Source organism: Anomalospiza imberbis, chromosome 4, assembly GCF_031753505.1.
Source record: "Anomalospiza imberbis isolate Cuckoo-Finch-1a 21T00152 chromosome 4, ASM3175350v1, whole genome shotgun sequence".
NCBI classification, from domain to species: Eukaryota; Metazoa; Chordata; class Aves; order Passeriformes; family Viduidae; genus Anomalospiza; species Anomalospiza imberbis.
Window position 1 is genome coordinate 31,670,791 of NC_089684.1, and position 21,140 is coordinate 31,691,930.

Below are 21,140 nucleotides of genomic sequence, written 5' to 3' on the forward strand. Positions count from 1 at the left end.
ATGGAATTGCATTAGAAGACTAAAACATTTTTTGTTTCCTATTGTGTAGGATTGCAAGATGTTTCTTTTTCATGCCTTGTGTTTCTCATGAGGATATGGTGGCTGCTCTTGCCTATCCTTAATTGTTTTTGCTCAGTTAATTTGTTTTTTGATAATTTTGTAGTCTTTGATTCAGGAACCAAGTCTCACTGATATCTAGGGTTGGAAACTCATTTTTGAGAAATGTACTGGAAACCCAAAGCAGTGAGGCTTTCACATGCTTGTGTGCCAGAAGCTTTAAGGTCAGAAGTTTTTTCCCAGTCAGAGTCAGTGATTTTTACTGTGTGTCACTTTTGAAATACACATTATCAGCCTACATTTGATTCATTGGACTCTTGTAAAATTTCTAATCTGAAACTGTCAGAAGGATTACAGGATTTCTTTGTACACAGAGTCCAACTCTTGCACAAGCATCCGGACCGAAGATGAGTGAAGTTTCTCCTTTGGCATGTACCACACTACACTATTGATTATTTAAATCAATATTTCCTGCTAAGCTCTCTTGGCAGTTATTGGTGGCAGAAGCAATAATTTTATTCTTTGCCCAGACAAATAAATTGCAATAATTGGAGAAGCTGGCAGGTGAAATGAGGCTGGAACATCTGGGCTTTCTCTAGCAATAACTTTTTTAAAAGAGCAACAGTGAGAGCAGGGAAAGGGGAATATAAAGCTCATCCTTTAAAGTAAAGTTTCGTGCATTTGGTGCTTCCTGCAATTTTTGTTTATTTAAAGGAAACTTGTATTCACAATAAAGATGTTGAAATATTCTGTTGTGTTCATGTAAGGCTTTGGTCTGACCTAATCAGAAGCTTCAGTTTTAATATGTTTTAGTCAGAAACAGCTCATGTTAGAGGTGTCAGAAAAGTTTTTTTTTGATACACAACTGTTGTGTCACTTTGCACTTAAGTACCTATTTGACAGTTTTGGAAAGGTGTGGAATAATTTTTTTTTTTCTTAATTTACCCAAATTAAAAAAAAAATCTATTTAAGTCACCCATTGCTATGCTGTCTGCTGCTTTTTCTGGAAACTATATATGACAGAAGTACAGGCTGTCCTCTGCCTGTACAGTTGCTGATAGCTGTTTTCTCTGTCAAAACTTGGATTAATTTCACTTCTGTGTCAAGCTGCAGCAAGGTTATTCTTTGAGGGTCTGTCCTTCTTGATGCTGAAGATTCATCTTTTAATAAATAAGGAAATAAACAGCCCAAGGATTGGGCACTTGGTCATTATGTGTTGAATTACAGATCTCAGCTGCTCATTCATCTGATTTCTCATTGTGTTTTCCTCTCTCCTCTCCCACTTGAATCCTGTTGCTCTTGGGAAAAGAAAGCTGTGCTGTCTCAATTCTTTGCATACTGGAAGAATTTTGCTTAATGTTCATGACTCATGAGCAGCGGAATTGGTGAAAATATAACTTTATTTTTTCTGAGCCTTCTATGGGCTGGCTTCCTGATGATGAAGTATTTGGTAGCCATTTCATATAACACCCTAATTATAGGTGTGCATTTGTACTGGATGCATGTTTGGACGTGTTTTCTTGTTAAGAAATCACAGTATCATGCAAGTTTGATCTCCTTCTTGGTTTTTCTCTACATATACAAATATTTAGGTAGTAATTCCATACAAGTGACAAAGTTTTGAGACATCTACCATTTTAGAGGTAGAAAACATGGTGAATGATATTTTTTTCTGCAAAGGTATTTAATGTTTAATATTGACATTTCTGCAAAAAGAGATCTTGCTGGAAATATTTCTTGGATGTGAACTCCCTGAGATGATGTCTGCCCAGTGGCAGCAGATGTGGCATATGAAAAACCTGCAAGCTGGTGTGTTTGTTGTGACCTTCCCATCCCAGGGTGAGCTGGGCTTCCCCTCCAGCGTTCCCAGACAGATGAAATTTTGGTCATGTGTGCTTTTTACAAGACACTTCAAGTAATGAAGTCAGTCCTGTTTCTTGGAAGGGGAAATCTCCGTGCCTTGGTGGTGGGTCAGGACCTCTGCTGGTTTGATGTCACAACTTGACCTGACTGCCATGAGCAAATTTTGCTGATTGAAGAAAGTAGACGTGTCCTGTCAGTTATTTGGATTTAGAAAAGTGCTTTGAATTCAGTGATTATTTCACTTAAGATGAGTTGTGTGGGGTTAATGCTTCATTGCCCATTTTCACAGTGTAGATTTGATTTTGTGGGGTTGTCCCCGGACCACAAACCACTTTTATAACTTGCAGACTATAATGACAAAATTTAACTTCTGACCAACAGTCAATTGCTATTTTTCTTTTGCAATCAAAACAGTATTTCAGCACAATATGTTATTCTTTATATAAACACTGTAGTTGTCTGGGAGCTCAGTCTGGGAATGAAAGCAATGATCCAGAATTTAAACATTCAGAATGCTGATGTTGGATAAGTATCTGTAGAATAAACACATTTTTTTCCTCTAAGTACTTTATTTCTTTCACAGAGTTTCCCAGTTGAAAATGTTTCTAGTTAACTAGCACGATTTTTCATCCTTAAGCAGTATGTTCTTCTGATTTACTTGCTACTGAACAGCAGTAATGCATGAAGGCCCTCAAATCTGTGGTGTTTGACAATAATTTTAATTGAAGAATAAAACAGCTGGAAATCTATGATCTACTTAGTGATCAGAGTGGTCTTATAAGTGCTATCAGTTTTAAATTTCCATTTCAAAATTCGTTGCTAGTGGTGTAATCTCACCTTCTGAATTCATGCATCTTCACATTAATAATAATAAAATCCTGGTGGAATGCCCTTATAGTTTTCTGCATTGCAAATTTGTTTTTGCTTATTCTTTGTTCTCTAATTTATTATTTCTTTCATTCTGTTTCATTGTTAGAGGCACAGAGTTTGTAGGGATTGGGAAGATGGTTCTGATTCCTTTGAAGACAGATTATCTTTGTGGTGCTTCACGGGAACTTCCCTCAGAATTGCAAGACCCTTCAGCAGAAACTTTGGGATACAAGTCTTATGTCAGGGTGGTTGCAGGAATATTTCTTCACCTCTGAAGCAGTGAATTTATCTGCAGGATTGTAGGACCAGGAATGGAGCTTCTCTTTAGCTTTCATAATGTAACTTATGCTGTTCCTGAAAAGCAGAACTGAAAGACGTAGTCACCATCTGAGCTGGCAGAGGGGTGGGAACGCGCTTTTTTCACAAGAGCTTGTTGGAGATGCTTTAGAAAAACCTTAATAATTGCTGAGACACTGAATGTGCTTTTTTGCCTAATGCCTGTGATGCAAAGAGGAAAATGCCCTTGGCAGGGTGGAGTAGGGCTGCTGGCAAATTTCAAAGATCCAACTAAAAAGTCAAATAACCAGAGCCTAAGGTGTGGTGCAGCTGAGGGACAATACCAGCAGGACTTGGCACTTTTCCCATAGTAAGATGCTACTTTATTTCATATGTGGTAATGAGCATGTTAATTACATGTTTCTTGATGTGGAGGATTATGGAGTTTGTACCCTTGTAGTTGCAAGTATGAAAAGAGGAGAAATGAGTCGTCTGTTTTCACTGATAAAAGTTGTAGAACTAGAGAAGGTAGAAAAAAAATTGATAAATAATTTGATAAATATTTTTTCTTATTGTTCTGCGTACTTTCTATAGGAGAAAAAATGGTTGGAGGTTGTGGCATCCAAACAATTTTGCATATTTATGAAAAAAATTAGTCTACTCTGCTGACATCTGAAAGATTTCTTAACTTGCCTGTTCTGATTGGTATGGGAAATAGTGGAGTTTAGACCATGGGATTACACATTTGAAAGAAGGAAAATCATAAAATTCTTGCAATAATTGGGTTCTCTCTTTTAAGAAGTGGGGAGGTTAGATTGTGTCTTTTGTGCTCCACAATGTGACTTGTTCAGACTAAATAGCTTGGTTTTGCTTGTCTCAAAATTACACCACAATTAATGACCCCAGCATGCAGTAAAACTAGTAATAGGGAACATCCAGCACTGTGGAAGAAACATTTGGGAGCAGTAGGTTCCTAAAAGAGGCACTGTTTAGAAGAATGGTATTCATTGCCCTGATATTAGTAGTTCTCTTTTTATTAGATTGAACACTAAAAATATGTTTTTGTTTTTGGCTTCTGGGTTGTTATTAGTTGGGAGAGTCATGACAAAATCTGGACTTTAGTGTAGTAGAAGAATGGCATTGGTTCTTATCTATGTCAAGAAGAAAAAATCCAGCAGTGATTAAGATTGCTCAACTTCTTACTGATCTCATGTTTTTACATATAAATTACCTTAGAAATGCTTGTTTTTCATTTTACCCTGCAATTTCCTTTATTCTGTTTGATGCAAGGTGTTTGGTTGCATGTGGTTTTTTTTTTCTACTTGCGAAAACCCTTTCCATGTTAAAATTTGCAAGACTTTTCCTAAAACATTGCTGCTGCCATCCCTCTTTTTTGTAGTATTTTGAAAATTTAAACTTTCACTTCTGTGCCTGGAAAAATTTCTGACAGATTTTCCAAAATAGTAAAACAATTTGTAACTTTGGTACACTTAATGTGGAGTTGCCTCGGACCTGAGCATGTGAATGAGGAGGGTGTGTAGCTGTTGACAGCTGGAGAGGAACCTTTGGGGCCAGCATGAGCAGGATGCTAGTTGGATTAAACTGAAATGGTGAGAGGTTGAGGTTTTCCTTATTTGCTTTAAAGGTGTGGGATGGACCAAAAGCACTGTATTATGCAGGGGAGCCAGTGGGAAGTTGAGCCACTTGACAAATTAGTAATATGTTGCTTTATAATAATTCTCATAGCCAAAAGTGCTAAGCTTTCAGAGACCTGTGAGCTGCTATGGGTAATGTGACATGATTAAAATGAGACTCCAGAAACCTCTTAGACTTTGAATTTGATTTCCATTCAGGCTTTGGATGGGAATGAGTAACTTTGTGTTTTAGAATTTTCTTGTTTTGATGGCTCTTTCAATATATTTATCAGATAAAAATGAGGAGTAAAAAGTATATTTGGTTTTAGGGAGTTGGAATGTGTTACTGCTCTTAGGAATTTTGCCACAAGGCCTGCATCTGCTAAGTTACTAAATTAATCTTGTTTATCCACCTTGCTAAGGTAGTGACTAAATCATGTTCTCAGTGTCATGGATTATATTAGGTTCATTATTCACCTTGCAAAAGGGGACACAGAAAAGGAACACAGAGTTGCTTTTAAAGTGTTGAGATGGTGCATTTTTTGTATAAAATGTCATACGAGTCTTTACTGCAGCTCTTGGACAAACTGTTTTAAGTGCTCTGTTTCTCTGAAGCTGCTTTGTTGGCTCTTGTAGGAGATTGATGCCTGGGAAGAGGGGAGAGGCCAACTCTGGCTCAGCTTGTTCTTGCCTGTTTCACGATGGTGTGTGGCTTGCCTGATCTTGGCCCACTGCAATGAAAATACCTTGAGAAGTCTAATATTAGTCCTTAAAGTAGCCTGAAGATGATCTTGGTAGTTAAATCTAAGTGTTTGTTAACCTTCTAGCTTTTTAGGGAGGATGTTGTTCAATGAAGCCAGAGCACTTTTAATCCATGTTAAATAAAGCTGCTGGAAATCTGTTAAGAGTCAGTGAAATTTGAAGTTAGGATTGAGGAATGGTGATGTAATTCCAGTCTTCCTTAAAATCTTGATGCAGATATGTATATATTGTTGTAGAAAAATATTAACACATACAAATGGGTGTATGTTGTTCTGTCTTCCAAAAGAGATCCAGAATAGCTTTAGAAAGCAATATTGTCAGGCTTTGTGCAAGACTTCTGGTTTCTGTGACTAGCACTGAGATTAGTACTGATCTTAAAGAGAATCATTGGATTCTGGTGCTGTTAAGTGAGGCTTGGCCACCACCCGGCAACTAATGGTGTCATGTTGGCTCAGCTCGACTCAGATAAGGCACAAAAGTATTTTCTTTCAAATCCAAGTTGAAAAAATATCGAGGTTTTTGTGTGGGCTACTGGCAGTGCATCTGGCACTGGACAATCTCACAGGAGCACTTGTTACCAAGGTGTTTCAGAGCAAAGTGAGGAAGCAGACAGCTGCTCCTGTCTCTTTTGTTGTATTTTTAAATAGTTGCATCCAAACATGAAGGAAGTACAGTGTACTGATATGAACAATGCCAAAGAAAAAAATAAAAGCTGTACTGATATGAACAATGCCAAAGGAAAAAAAAAAATTAAAAGCTCTGGTGTCCTTGGGTCCCCTCCCTTCTCTCCTTGGAAATCTGTCTTCAGCCTTTTGGTCAAAGCATTTAGCAGATGCTTAGTTCCTTTTAGTGTTTTAGAAGGTGAATCTTTGGAATGACTCTGCCTTATGGGTTTGCCGGGATTTCATTGTATTCAGCAGTGTTAGTGTTTGGTTGATATTTAAAGCACTCTTTGATCTTTAATGCCCTGTTCCTCCCTTTCAGTGATAACCGCAGCTTGTAACAAGCAACAACCCTATTGCTGCTTCCTTTATCTTTCAGTTTGGTGTTACTTTGTAAAATGTGGAGATTAAAGGGAATAAAATAGTTACTCTTCAGTAGGCCACAGGATTATTCACATAACCAGCGTAACTGCTCATGCTGTTTGATAGCTAATTGTACTCAAGTGCTGTCTTATTCTAGTGTTTGTAGCTGGAATCCATTCGGGTTTACAGTCTGCTATATAACACATACTGGTCCTGCAGGCTCTCATGCTGGTGTGGAACAATGCTGGGATGTATCTGTCAGTGCCAGACAAATATTTTGCTCTAGTAAAGGTCTTCTGACACATCGTGGCGAAAGCCAAGCTACATTTATGAAATTTCTAATTCAAGCAACAAAGCTGGCATTTAAATTGTAGCACAATAGTCAGACACTATAGTACTTACAATGATATCAGCATCTAGTTTGTTTTTATAAATGCTTATAGTTAGGTGAACTTCTGTGTATGTACTATAGGACATTTGAAATTTATCACAGCAGTTTGATGTTGTTTTTCCCACAGTGGAAGGTTTGACTGCAGGTGGTCTCAGGTATCTCACTCTGGCTGTGAGATGGCTGGTTTTTCAGGTGGCAAGAAAATCCACCACAAAGCTGTTATCTTTTTTTTTTTGTTTGTTTGTTTCCAGCCACTATCCTTGTAATTTTTCCCGTGCCTTAACAAAAAAGAAATCAGTATTCTTGCTCTGACCTTCTAAGAAAGTTTTCCTCCATTGCTACTTGATACTCAGTTTTGATTTTGCTCCAGTGACTTCTTACTTTTGTTGAAGGTGCCAAGTTCTTAAAATCCAGAAAATCTCTTCTTGTTTTCTTCCAGATGTTGATTCAATAGTCAGGTATCTGCAGCTTCTCTTGACCCATCAGGTTGTTATTCTGTGACCCAAATCCCCAAGTCCCTCCCACTCACTGATGGTTTCCAGAATTTTCTGTAATCGTTCTTAAACATTTCAGAAATTATTTATGGAAATATGTTGCAAAAACTTAATGTGTCTTTATGATTTTAATGAGGAACTCTGCAAATATAGCTTTCATGTGTGAAAAGGTTATTGCTTCCAACAACGTAGCCAGTCCTTGAGTCAGTAGTTTCCAATCCCTGAGCAGGTTCAGTAATGAGAAATGCATTAATGTGGGTTTCTGATCCTGTGAGAAGCTGAGTGTTTTGATTCAGCCCATTCTCAAGCTGATTGTGAATGTTAGACTTTGCACTGAAAGAGCCTGGGTGTGGCCATAGGTTTTGTTTGCTGTCACTGTCACAAGAGAGTGACAGTGGAGCCTGTAGAAAGGCTCATAAACTCACTAATATTGTACCTGTTATGTCCATTAAATGGGGTGTTGTGTGCGTGTGGTGCTGCATGAGTCTCTTAGCATGTACCTTGAGCAACATGATTTGAATGCTTCATCTCTACAAGCAGGAGAAAACATAATAAACAATTCCTCCCTCCAGCATAGGACTGACTCTCATATGACAGGGCTTTGGGAGGGGATTATTGGATTCAAGAAAATTTAATAAGTCTGGAAGAGTGAGTGTTGTTGGAACCATTCTCCCATAAATAAATTCTTTTCAGCCTTGTGCTGTGAACCTGGCTCACAAATAAGTGTAACATTAGATGGTTAAGAACCTTGTTATTTTCTATATTTAAGCCTTTCACAGCCAACAGAACTTGTTTCTTTCGCTGTTTGCTTTATGAACCTCTGTTCAGCCCACAAGACATTTGAATTAAAACACCCATGTTTCCTTTCACATGGGAGTTATGTTACTGCTTCCTCAACATTCTTATCCTTGTTATTTCAACCCTGTGCAGCATCCTACTACAACATGTGTTGGAGGGTACATGCACAGGTTTAGGAGGGAACAGCTCTGTTACACAATGGGTGAGGAGAGGGCTAATGAGAAATGGGTGAAAAGAAAGGAAAAAGAACAGAAAGCATTTATTTTTTCATTTTAGACTGCTTTGCTGTTTGTAGAGTATTTGACTTAACCTTTTGAGTAGTTGAACTGAACTTCCAGTATGAGGGGTTGTACTATGACATGTGATAAAATACATGATGTGTTGAATTCAGGACTGGTAATAAAATTCGGTGATTTTTTTGCTTGTTGTTGGTAAAAAAAAAAAAAAAAAAAAAACCAAAAAAAAACCACCTTAAAACAAATTGCCTCCCTCCTAAAACTAGAAGAAAAAAGACCAAGCTGGTAATCTTTTAGTGCCTGTTACTGTTAAAGAGCAAAATGCTTAGCTGGCCTGTTAAAAGAATTCTTCTTAACCCTTCAGAACTGCATGTGATAAGAAAAAGATTATAGATTAACTAAGTACTTTAAGTTGTCCTTAACTTTTGCTGACAACAAAAATATGAGTAAAACCTTTTCTACTGGATAGAGGTGTACCAGGACATGCATCCTTTATTTTTTCCTACTGAACAAATGAATCCTTCCAGAACTTGTGACATTCCCAACCTGCATGTCAGCACAACAGAAAAGTGTGTGCACACTGTTTATTTACAGCTTTATGAATTTCAGTGAGGATTTATCATGATGATATTGTGACTGAATATAGTCTGATTACTTCCTGAGGAGTGCAAGAGTACCTCTGACCTCAAATTGTCAAACATTAGTGGGTTAATTTGGGTTGCTGGAAATGTTTTATAGCTATTACAAAACAGTTATTATATAAAATTAATTTTAATGCTGTGCATTTAACTTAGCTTTTGGCAGAGTTTAACTCCATGGAATTTTTAGTTCAAGTGCAAGAATTCTATAGTATTTGGTTTATGTATTTTTATATATGAAGTTTCACTAGCAGAGCTATGTATAATATCTAGAAAATTCCAAGATGTGTATTTGTGCTGATGAATATATGAGTGAATTTAGGTTAGCAGAGCAAGACAACTGGTACGACTGACAGTGTTGTGCCCTTAACTTCTGTAATTATAGATTTGTTTTCATGGCCTGTGCCCTAAATTGAAGTGAACTGTAAAGATAGATGTAATACCATACACATGATCACATGTGCTTTCTACTATATAGCTTTGTATAGAGAATTCTGTGTGACAAATTCCTTACCAGAAGAGGGTTAGGCAACACTGGATGTCCTGTAATGTCCTTAGGCAGACCTGTGTTAAGAGTTTCTTGTAAAAGTTGGTTATTCTAGGCATAGAAAGATCTTCTGGCCTACATAACATGACTGCTTACCCTTCAACCTGTGCTTTTTTTCTTGCAGACCTTTCAGCAGCCCAGAGAAAATTTGCCCATTCTCTGAGAGACTTTAAATTTGAATTCATTGGTGATGCAGAGACTGATGATGAAAGATACATAGGTAGGTAAGAAGTGACTGTGAATGGCTATATTTTGTCAGTGCCATCCTGCAACATGATTAAACTTTCTTTGTATTATTTTTTATTACAGATGCATCACTTCATGAGTTTTCAAACTTTTTAAAAAATCTTGAAGAACAAAGAGAAATTTTGGTGAGTTGCAATAAATGATTTAAAAAGCTGTGCACATAGCAGAGATCAACATTAGGTGAAATAGCTTTTATTGCTTTGTTAACCACCATTGATATCACTGACTTAACGGTGGGAGCTCTCATTGTACAGCCTCTGGTTCTGTAGTCTAGAGTACAGACAACAACTAGTTCTTATTATAGAAGAAGTCTTTATGGTAGGGATGGATAAATATGAGTTGGTTTAAAATAGTTATGCCCAGATTAATTATGGCTGGGGTGAATGGGAAAACCACCATAAGTTTGTTTACCATTTCCAGAAAAAAGCAAAATTAAAGAGTTAATGCTGCAGCAGGGGACACCCAAGTTTTGGTAATTGGCCAGCTTTGGACCCAGGATCTCTGTAGCTCTGGCTTCAATGCTTATGTGGATCTGGGATGCAATCTGTTGTATTTATGAAGTAGCAGACTTAAAAACCTTTACCAAATACCTTGGATTTGAGCTCTGTGGTGAGGGGTTGGAGCTGCAGACAGCTGTTCTGTTGTGTAAAAGTTCTCTGTTCTTCGTTCTGTTGCCTGTGATTGCTTGGGGTGTAATTGGTGAAATATGGCTCATGCTGGCTGCACAAAGAGCAGGGGCTGAGAGCTCTGCAAAACACCTTGCTACCTAGGTTTCCTAACTTTTCAGAAGATGGGGGGTTTCTTTCTGGATGGTTTCGTTCTGGTTCTTCTCAGCAGCTGCGTGCCCAGCATTTGTTTCAGAACAGTGATTCATAGAGTGGCTGCTGTATACCCAGTTTTCTTCTGAATCAGGCCAGATTCTCCATGTGGGACATGTGCTTAGATCTGACTTGATAGTAATTGTATTTCTTGGTATTTGACATGTGATTATATCTTTGCCTTCCTGGAAATCAGTGACGCCTTGGCATCACTGAGAGGAAGCTGAGACTAATCTGCTGTCTTCCCTGTTTCTTTCTGCCAGAAGCTGTGCCTGCAGTGCAGGAATATGTAGATAAGTGATAAAAGAACTTGTGAAAAATTCTTTTTTCCATGTTTCTCTTTCCAGACCTGATCGCAGTAATAGTCATGGTTCCTTGTAAGTGTTGTGCTCTGTTCTGGTATGCTGTTCTGATCTGGAACCACATTCGGGTCGGAATTAGGGTCAGTGTGGTTCTTCACACTTTCCTAAAATCTGTCTTTGCATAGGAGAGACAATTTTTCAGTGTTTTGAGCTGTTTTTCCAAATTGTAGAGATTGGCTCAAGTATGTTTCAATACTTCTTTTGTTTTTCATAACTTCACAGTATAGTCCTTACTCTGCTTTTTCCTGCCATCCATAACTATTTTATTTTAATGACTTGCACAAATCTAATAAATGAAAATCTTTATGAAGTTTTATAATGAAAAATACTTAATGAACTGCCACATTATTTTGATGTCAGGCTTTTGAGGGATGACTTAACAATTACATGGCACATTTCAATGACTGTATCGATAGCTCTTCAGCAGGGATAGATCACTATCACAGCAGGCTGTGCAGAATCCAGTGCTGTCTGTCTGGATCATAAAACACTTCTATTGTTCAAACTGAATGCCATGAAATGTATTAACTTACTTTTTTGGTATGGTGCCCACGCTACACAGAAGGTGTTATCATACTGAAAGCTAACTAGTGTCAGTTTCACTATAGGAAAAGGATGAAATGCAGGTTTTGTTAGAACCATGACTGATGAAAAACAGGGAGTATAAATTGTAATGGGAAAAATATTTAATGCCAAATGGAAACAGAATATATTCTCTGAGTTACCAGATGTGTGGCCTTTTTATTGCATTTGTAGTCTAGCAAATGTTATGTATCATTTCTGGAGTGAGCTTATGTAGCAATGACTATAAGTCTCTGAGAAAATGATTGTTTGGTGACTGGAAAAGATAATTTCCAGCATCTGCTCCTCTGACTTTTTTTTTTTTTTTTCTTCTCAGTGTATTTTTTAACAGTGGCATGAGCTCTAGAGTTACTCCTGTGGAGAATATTAGGGCATGTTGCATTCACAGATGTTTGGAATGAGGTCAGGGATCCAAAGATGTTCCATTAAGACGCAAAGTATATAGCAGGATTTTTTTTCAAAAGCATTCAGTCTTTGTTACGAATGTTAATTACTGGGCATTTTCCCCTCTTACTATTTTGAAGATGACCAGAGGATTTTGGACTGCTGTCTTCAGTGTCAGTGTATAGTTAAATCGATAGATAAATTTCAGGCTCATAAAGTAATATCAAGGAAATCAATGAATAATTACAGGACTAAGGACATTTCACTGTTGTACATTTTGGGTTTTTTTGGATACTTGAGAAAAGGGTTATTTTTATTTCAGAACCACTTTGTAAATGAAACAAATTTGCACTTAAAATACATTCTAGACTCAAAGTAAATGCTCATAAACTACACTTTTCCTGGTTTTCTGAAACTGTAGTAAATCCAGAATTCATAAAACTTGCTGTCAGTGTTTACAATAAATGATGACCAGAAAGGTAAATTAGCTTTGAGAATATTTATTTGGTGGATATAATTTCATTCAGATGGAGTCTTGCACTTCATGATTTTACCATTTCTCCCACCTCCTTCAAAGGTTGCTGAAATTATATCCCAGGTGTCAAAGGATTTAGATGCATTTGAAAAGGGAAGTTGGCAATAATTCAAACATTTCACTGAAATTATTACAGAGTGGTCAATACAAAACCAAATTGCATCTTTCTGTAGCACTGTAGCTTGGTGATGCCCCCCAGGGCAGAAATAGATCACTTTGTCTCTGAGAATATTCTGGAAATTATTTTTAGATGTTGAGGCTGAATGGAGTCGTAGGACTGAGATTCTGCTCCTTTGGCACTGCAGAAGTGATGTGCAAGTTCAGGGATGACAGGGAACTTGGCAAGGTGGTAGGAAAAGGTGGGGATGAGCAAGGCCCAGCATGGTGATGCTCAGATGCTCTGTCGAAGTACCCAGCTGTTCCCCTGCTTACCAGGGAGAGCACCAAACCCTTCCTCCCAGCCCCAGTTTTCCTGGCAGCAGAAAAGAGCTTTGATTCTTGTGAGGGACTGAGAACAACAGGTTTCACTGTGTTCCCTCATTTGAGCTGTGGTGTCAAGCAGAGAAGCGTTACCTGGTTAGCCTGTGGTTGTTGGTCCTTTCCTTCACACCTCCCTTTCTCCATCCCAGGCTTCTCCTAAATGACCAGCTTGCCCCTTAGTTCATTTTCCCTGCTGATTCCAGTCTTGCAAAGTCATAACCAAATTTTGATAGCTCTTGTATTGTTCCCTCAGTTAGCTTGGCAGTGCTTGGCACTCCTCCTGTGGTCACCTTGGTGTGCTGCCTTTGAGGGCTTTTCCTCCTTGGAGTTCCTCTGTCCTCCTTGGAGTTTATCTGTGTCTGGAGTTCACATGATCCTTGTCAAGAGCTGGTCTAACCTGTTCTTAAAAAAGTTCCAGGAACATGGATTTCTCTTTATTCTGATATTTAGTCTTGATTTGTTTCACCTGATGTTCACACTGAGTCTTGTTTGGGACAAGTTAAGCTGGGAAATTTTTGAGAATTTTTCTACAGTAGTCATGGAATAAAACTCATCACTTTTCCTTCATAGCAATGTTTTCATGGTTACCCTTTCCAAGTGGTATTTTATTTCTGTATTTTTCCTTGTTCAATTTAATTACACTCTGTTTAGACCTTCTCTCTTTTATATTAGAATTACTGCTTTCTCCTCCTCTTGCTTTTAAGTTGCCACTTATTTGCTCTTCTACCATCCTCTGGGACCTTTCTTCCCTCTCCCTTTAGTTTGCTTTGCTGACTTCCTAAACTATTCTGAAGGAAAGCCCCTTCTGACTTAAATGCAATTAATACTTTTGTTGTATAATGTAGGAATACATCTAACGGCTCTTAAGGAGTGCTTACTCCCCTTATGACCTGTTTTTCCTCACTTGATAATTTGCTAGAAAGTGAGGGTTTTTTCCTTTGTGGATGTAATTAAAATCTGTTGTCTTATACACAATTATTGATTTAACACTCATTTCAGTTCTATAATGGTTTTATAACTTCCTTCCTCTCTCTTTTCCTTAGGTTTTTTTTTTTGATTTTGCCAAATAAAATGTTTTTTGCCTTCTTTCTAACTTTACCCCTAAACACTCATCTATTTTGTTTGACTCCACCACATTTCTCTTTGTACAGGATTTCTGATACAATTATATCCATTTTACTATATTCTCTGTGATTACCCAATATAAACAAGCTGTTTTATTTTGATAAGTTCTCTTCTGTTTCCTGCTATATTTTTCTCACACTTCTATCCCTTCCAATGTCTTAAGAGGAAAGGTACTACACAACAATATTTTAAAGTCTTTTTCCTCCTTTTTTTTTTTTTTTAGCAAAATAAAGGCTTGTTCTTGTGCTGTGGGTATCTTTGCAATTTTGGCCTCTGAAAAAATTATTTTGCATTCTTTGTCAGTTTTGCCAGATTGGCAGAATCAAATCCAGATTAGCATCTCTGATAAGCAGAGTTATTCCTGGCATGTATCAGGAGCACAAGAAATGGTTTCTCTATGGATTTTTAAAGAAATATCCCCATGAAGTCACTCTTTTAGTCTTTTTTAAATTTCTTCTTAAAAAAAAGTGGCAGATGGTTTCTCAGTTGTGCTTTCACAAGTTAAAAGATGTTGCTAACATTCAAAGGTGTACACTCAAAAGTTTAAAGATATACTTTAAGTAATCTGTACACATATGTACATTTACTTATTTATTCTTACTTAAACTACCTCTTATGATTAGATATGGAAGTGCATGAGTATTTATTTCACAGGTGAAGTGTTCACTTAACACACAGTGTTCTGAATAGCTAACTCTGTTACCTTTTCTCCAGTGACTTTTGTATCTGGATTCGATTCAGCAGTTGACTCTGCAGTGAAGATGGTGGGATTAATTTTTCTAAGTTTTTCTTTGGTACTCTTTGTGTGGTATTTAAGGGTTTGTAAATCTTAATCTCTCTTGACAATAATCTGAAGAAATCTGTGTGAAGGAACAATCAGTTTACTCACAGATGTTGAGTAAAAAAGTACCCATAGTCTTAGATGTGTGATGCATTCAAGATCTGTTCAATAGGAGTTCAAGGCATTATGTAGTGCTCCATATGTTCAGATGCTTTTAAGTCTGCTGACAGTGTAAACTGCTAAATATATCTGCAAGACAGTGGAAAGGACATAATTGTTGACCATGTCTCAAAAATTAGGCTGCCAACAGTGCATTGTATATTTCAGATGCAGAGATAGAGGCACAGATGAAGCAGCATGTCTCAAGAACAGCACTGAGTACCTTAATTGCAGCATCTACATTCTTTTCTTTCCTGTGCAATTTTTCCAATTTAATAAAACATTGTCCAGTTTTAGAAACAAGCAGAACAACTGCTGCCATATCTCATTGCCCAGCCTTCCCTTTTTCTCTGCTGGGCATGAGATCAGATGACAATCATGTAATTTTCAGAATATGGAACACAAAGGTAGAACTATGAGTATTTCAGCCATATCTTACTCTGATTTGGTGGTTCCTGACATTGAATGTTTCATTTATTTGTTGAGTTTTGAATGTCATATACAGTCTTCTGAAATAGTTTTGTGAGTTACATCAATCTGTAAACCAAAGATGACTTGTCTGTACAATAGAAGAATAAAAGTGCAAAACCAGATCTGGGTGTGTTCCTCCCACCTCTGAGTGAACACAGCTGACAAGTCCTGTTACCACTGGCTTCCTCTTCCAGATAACTCTGTGGTCTCACATTCATCAACATAATTCACTAGAGAATTTTCATTCTGGTAGTTCATCATTGGGAAATGCTTGGAATTTGCATTGTAAAACTGTCACATGTTTGGATTTTGCTGATTGTTAATAACACCAGTGTTTCTTCTGGAGGACAGCACTGACAATTGAGCAATTCAGTCTTGACTGAATACTGATGCCGTTCACTGCTAGATTCCTTGACTTTCAGAGGCATCTTTTTGCTCAATGATGAGCTCTGCCATGCACCAAGAAAATGGACATTATGTAGTTTTCTTTTCTGAGCAGCCTTTTTGCTTGGTCAGGATCATGGTATGATCACATACAATGGCTGTGGTATGAATACCAGACCATGTTCTGGTGTGTTGTGGTTTGCTAAGGCAAGGTCTTTCTTAGTGGAGTTATCCCCAGCTTTCCTTCACTGCAGATGGGGAAAGATGATTTGTTGCAGTGTGTAAAAGTCTGTTTTTCTTTATTTTGTGTTCTTGCTTGTTATGATTATGGCTTTGTAGTATTTTTCTCTTTATAGTAGAAAGTATTGCATAAGAATAAGCTTACTCAGAAGACAGGACTATTAAATAGCTTTCAGTAAATAATCTTTACTAAAACCCACTGTCTATTCTTTTTTTTTTTTTTTTAAGGAAATTATTTATTGTTTCCTTGTGATACCAGTCTGATTTTGGAGGCCAGCAGTTTCATGACAAGAGAATCAATGAGGGCAGCTTTTCAGAGTAGGGCACAGTATAGCAGATGGATCATAGGAGGCCCTTTTAGCTGTTTGTCCTTAAGGTGAGTCATGAACTTCCAAGAGATGAACAGGAAACAACTCTTCTGTAGAAGGGTGAACTCAGGAGTCCAGCATGTTGTATTTCCTGTAAGCCAGGGCTGCTGATTGTGAAAGAATTAGGAAGTGCACAGGATTCTGCCTGTATTGAGGCTTGTGAGGCAGTGGCTCAATGGTCTAGGAAATTCCCCCTGGAACAGTCTGAGAAATTTATTGTCTTCTTACCAAGCCCTGAGGGGTAGTTCTCTGGAACACCTAAGAGGGAGGTGATGTGTTTTGTTACAGATGCCTCCCGGTGCTTCAACAAAATATGTTGTCTCTAGGTGAAGTGTATTACCTGTCCCCCTGGCTCTTTTGTTACCAGATGGCTTCCTCCACAGGAAATAAATCCACAGCAATGGATGTCACTTCTTTTTTATAGCCTCTGTGCAAATGCAAAGACACACAAGTATTAATGTGCTGTGAGACCTCCTTAAAAATCCTTTACTGCAGGCCTTCTAAAACCCAAAAACTCCTATGTCTGTATTCCCAATGTGTGCCTGAGGCCCTTTCATTATCTAAGATTGTAAAGCTACAGAGAAAGCTCTAGAGCAGGGAGAAAATCCAGACATGTTTACTGGAAGAAAACTTGATTTGAAAACAAAGTAATGAGCCTTGAGGTGGGTTGCACTGTCTACAGTCATCAGTGCTCCAGATAAATACAACACCAGTGCTCAGGAGTGGTTATAGAGACACCTCTGTCTGTAGGGCTGGCAGGGGGGTTGGCTGTGCAGCTGACTGGGGGAATGTGTAACTATAAGAGCAAATCATATTCTCATGGGAAAAGAAAGAACAGAGATTCAGGCTTTGCAAGTAACATCTGATGTTTTCAGTACTGGAATTTTATCTGCAGATTTTAATAATACAGTGTTTCAGGCATAGGTCTGAATGTTTTGAGAAATTTCAGTAGCAAATCACTATATGAAGTAGGAAAGCTTTTTGGAGAAAATAATATTTTTTTATGTATTTCTCTCTCCCTCAACATTGGAGGTATCAGAATTGGCTTTTTTTTCTTTATTAGGCTGAATAGTGCATTTTCTTAGGGAAAACAACTATCTCCTCTGTAAGTAGAATAGCAGCTGTAATGGTAAATATCTTTATTGGAAAGTAAAATTCTTTGTCTGGCAGCACTGTCAACTGTTTTGTTATTGAATCACTGCTAGGTATGCCTACCTTTCTGCCTTTGTTGCACTCACTAAGGCAAAGCTTCCTTCCCAGATCTGGTTTCATTGACACTTGCTCAGTTTCATGAGCATTGACTTACTGACTTGTTGGCCTCCCTCATAGCTTTGTTGAGGGGAGAAACAATCCTGCCTCTGACTACAAATAAATCTTTCCAGTTGGTATGCTCAGAAACTAAACCCCTTCCTTTATGCAAGGCATCCAATCTGCATTCCAGTTCCTGAGATGGAATTGAAAACTCAGCACTCCTGTGTTGCAGTGCAGTCTGCAGGAAGGTGTATGTTTATGCCTTAGTTTTCTTCTTTCTAAGTAAACCTGTTTTTTTTTTTTTAATGTGAGAATGCTTGAATTTGGAATGGAGCAGAGTCAGGATATGTATTTACCGCCAGAATTGTTGATGAGCAGTGTGTAATTTCCAGTGCTTCCAGTAAAGGCTGAGCTCTAAGGACATTTTCAGGATGAAAGCTGGGAGGCCAGTGCTGCATTTGTCTAATAACAAACTTTGATTAACTTAGGTTAGTTTAACCTTTTTAGCCACTGAACTTTGAGGAGAGCTTTTCTGGGTTGCTACTCCTTTACAGTCCATGCAAGTAGCCTTCCTCCTCTGCAGTATAAGCCTGGTTGTGCCTGGAAAGGGAGTGGGAACTTAGAGAACCTGCTCCTGCCTACTGCAGGAGAAAGCAAGAGGAGCACTGAATGCTGGTGCCTGGTCTTCTCTGTCAGGTTACAGTGCATAGGACAAGGTGTTGGTGGAAGCAGTTTCTCCTTAAACACCTCTACTCCCACCTTTTCTGGGAAGGGAAGAAGTGACAGTCTAAATGGAGTCATCTTGTGGACTGCCACTGACTGCTCAGTGACCTGTTGGGTCTTGTTGACCTGACTGAGGAAGTATCCAGCAGCTGTGAATGAGCTTGCTAATGGATTTAGCCTGTGCCTTTGAGGGCTGCAGTTGGAAAGAGTGGTTGGGGCCCCTTAATCTATATTCTGTACAATTTCTCTGCCTGAACAAGTGGAGTTTTGTAAAGGCATCTGAAATAGATATACACAAAGCTGACAGCATGCTTCAGGAGGCTGGAAATGTTGGATAGAGTGATCTTCTGAAGTGGTGATGGCACTGATGACTTTATTATTGCTGTTGCCAGGTTTATGTTCAAGTTAAGTTAATTCTTTGACCTTTCTGTAGGTGCTGCAAACAGAGCAGGACTAGCGTAAGCAGTTTGGGACTGTCTACCCGAGACACACGCGCATGTCGGGTTAAACATTTCTCAGAGCATTCCTGAGACTCTGACATTCACAAAGCTGGTTAAAATTCTGTTACCTGAGACATGACCTTGTTAGATTGGTTCACTTATGACTTGCATGTCACAGTTTGCCTGCCAGATATAATTGAATATATATTTGTTTTATGTAGGTTTGGATAGATGACAGATGTAAAGAAAGGGATTTTTTAAATGTCATTTTATATAGTACATTTCTGTCATAATCTGTCAGGATTAGAGAAGAGGGATGAAAATGAATGCAAGACAAGCTGAAAAAGGAAGGAACATCTAGTTTCATATTAATCAACTTAAATGCCTCGTTTAACTTTTGCTGGAAATTTTCCATTTTAACATGATTCTAGTTCTGAAGAAAGGTACAAGTGATAATTACAAATATATTTAGGTAATCTCTCACTTATTTCCTATTTGCTAATTTGTTATCTATAGTTTTTAAAAAAGAATTGTTTTAAGTTTCTGAGTTATAAATAAGCTAAGAATGAATAGCAGTGTAAATAATTTCTTTTTCTATAAATAATAATACATCTTTTTCTAATTTTTCGTGACAAGCACTGGACTCTATGTACTGGAAAACAGCTGGAATGCCTCTCTATTTAATCTTGTAATGGGCATATTTTAATTATGAATTTTGTCAGTCAGAAGAGCAATCTGATCAATTGTTCAACAATTACAGATCTCTGTAATTCACTGTTGGATTTACCAGTCTTGCATTTTAATATATGGCCTGGTATGAATGACCAAGGACGTACAAAATCTCACTACACCCAGTAGTAATCAAGTGTCCTGTTATTTAACCCAGGCACAAAAAGCAAAGGGGGTGACAAATCATAAGTACATTCATGGCAGGCACCTGGGGATACATCTGTTAACAAAAGTTTAAGTTGTGCAAAGTGAGAAATTTCTTTTTTTTTTTTTAAGGAGAGGAAGTTTGTTTTTCTTTTAATGAAAGAATTACTAGCATATCATCCCACTGGCAGCAGTGGAATCTGCTTGTTAGCAGTCACTGAAGAGAACATCCCATTTTGATTTAAAGATTATTTTCTGCTTCAAACAAATTCCTGTAGTGGTTCCCATGGTTAATAATGCATAGGAGTAGCAGGACAAGTGATTTACAGCCCTGCTGATTTATGAAGCACAGCCTTTTATGCATATATTTTCCTTTTTTTTTTGTATTTTTCTTTTGTTACATCAAGGTGCTATGGTTTTCTTTGGTTTGGACTTTGTGTTCAGCATACATTCAGTGCGTGTTAACCTTACACTTTTTTGTGTAAATGTTCAAACAACTAATAAGCAACTTGTCATTCGTTAGTTATTTTTAACCCTCTAACCATGTGAGTGCTCAGTGCTTTAAATGCTTTGAAATTATTCCAGTAAGTGTGGTGCTCTACCTCGTGGAAGCTTGTGCCATCCTCTTTGAGTTTTCCCCCGAGGAGTTTTCTCCTTCATTTTGTTAGAATAGAGAACAATTTAAAGTTTTCCAGTATAGAAGGACTGATTGTGAGGTTTCCATGCTCTCCACTCTGACTTGAGAGTTCTTCCTTTTCCTGTTGTTCCCAAGGGTGCACCGAAGGGTGCTTTAAAATGTTTTTGGCAAAATCAGGAAATGGATGCAAAAGGGAGTTTTGTGCTCTGCAGAAGAAAGCGTGCTCTGAAGTTAGGATGTAGCTGTTACGTGGATGACTGTGCAGCACCCAGTTTGGCCCAGACTTGCCAGCTCTTTGGGTTTGCAGTTAGCAGCAGGTTAGTGTGCTGTGCTGGCCCTGTAGAAATGTGGGTTGCTGTTGTTACAGTGAATTGGCAGGATGACTCCCACAGTAATCCCTCATGGCTGCAGGGATGGGCGGGAGCAGACAGTGCTGTTTAGATTTGTGTTGTGCCAGATCTCCAGTACATCCCGTGTGTGTTTAATGATAAGAATTTTCAGAAGTGCTCCAGAAGGCCGGTTTAAGCCTGTGATGTTTTATCTGAAGATTTTCACTATAAAGGGAGGGGAAAGGGGAGGAAAGAGAGAGCAAGGCTTCTGTTGTATGTTAGGGGGATTCCAGGGAGCTCTGCCTGAACTCTTGGCATCCCAGCCCAGTGGCTGTGCTTAAGCCCAGTCCTGGGCATGATT

At 38.2% G+C, this 21,140-nt stretch overlaps 1 protein-coding gene across 1 annotated transcript in view; it reads left to right on the forward strand.

Moving 5' to 3' along the window:
- ARHGAP10 (Rho GTPase activating protein 10) overlaps nt 1-21,140 on the forward strand; it is a 137,692-nt gene that overhangs the window by 31,007 nt on the left and 85,545 nt on the right. The window contains exons 2-3 of the mRNA XM_068187809.1: nt 9,716-9,811; nt 9,901-9,962. Of these exons, the coding sequence (XP_068043910.1) occupies nt 9,716-9,811; nt 9,901-9,962 (158 nt within the window). The remainder of the gene's footprint in view (nt 1-9,715; nt 9,812-9,900; nt 9,963-21,140) is intronic.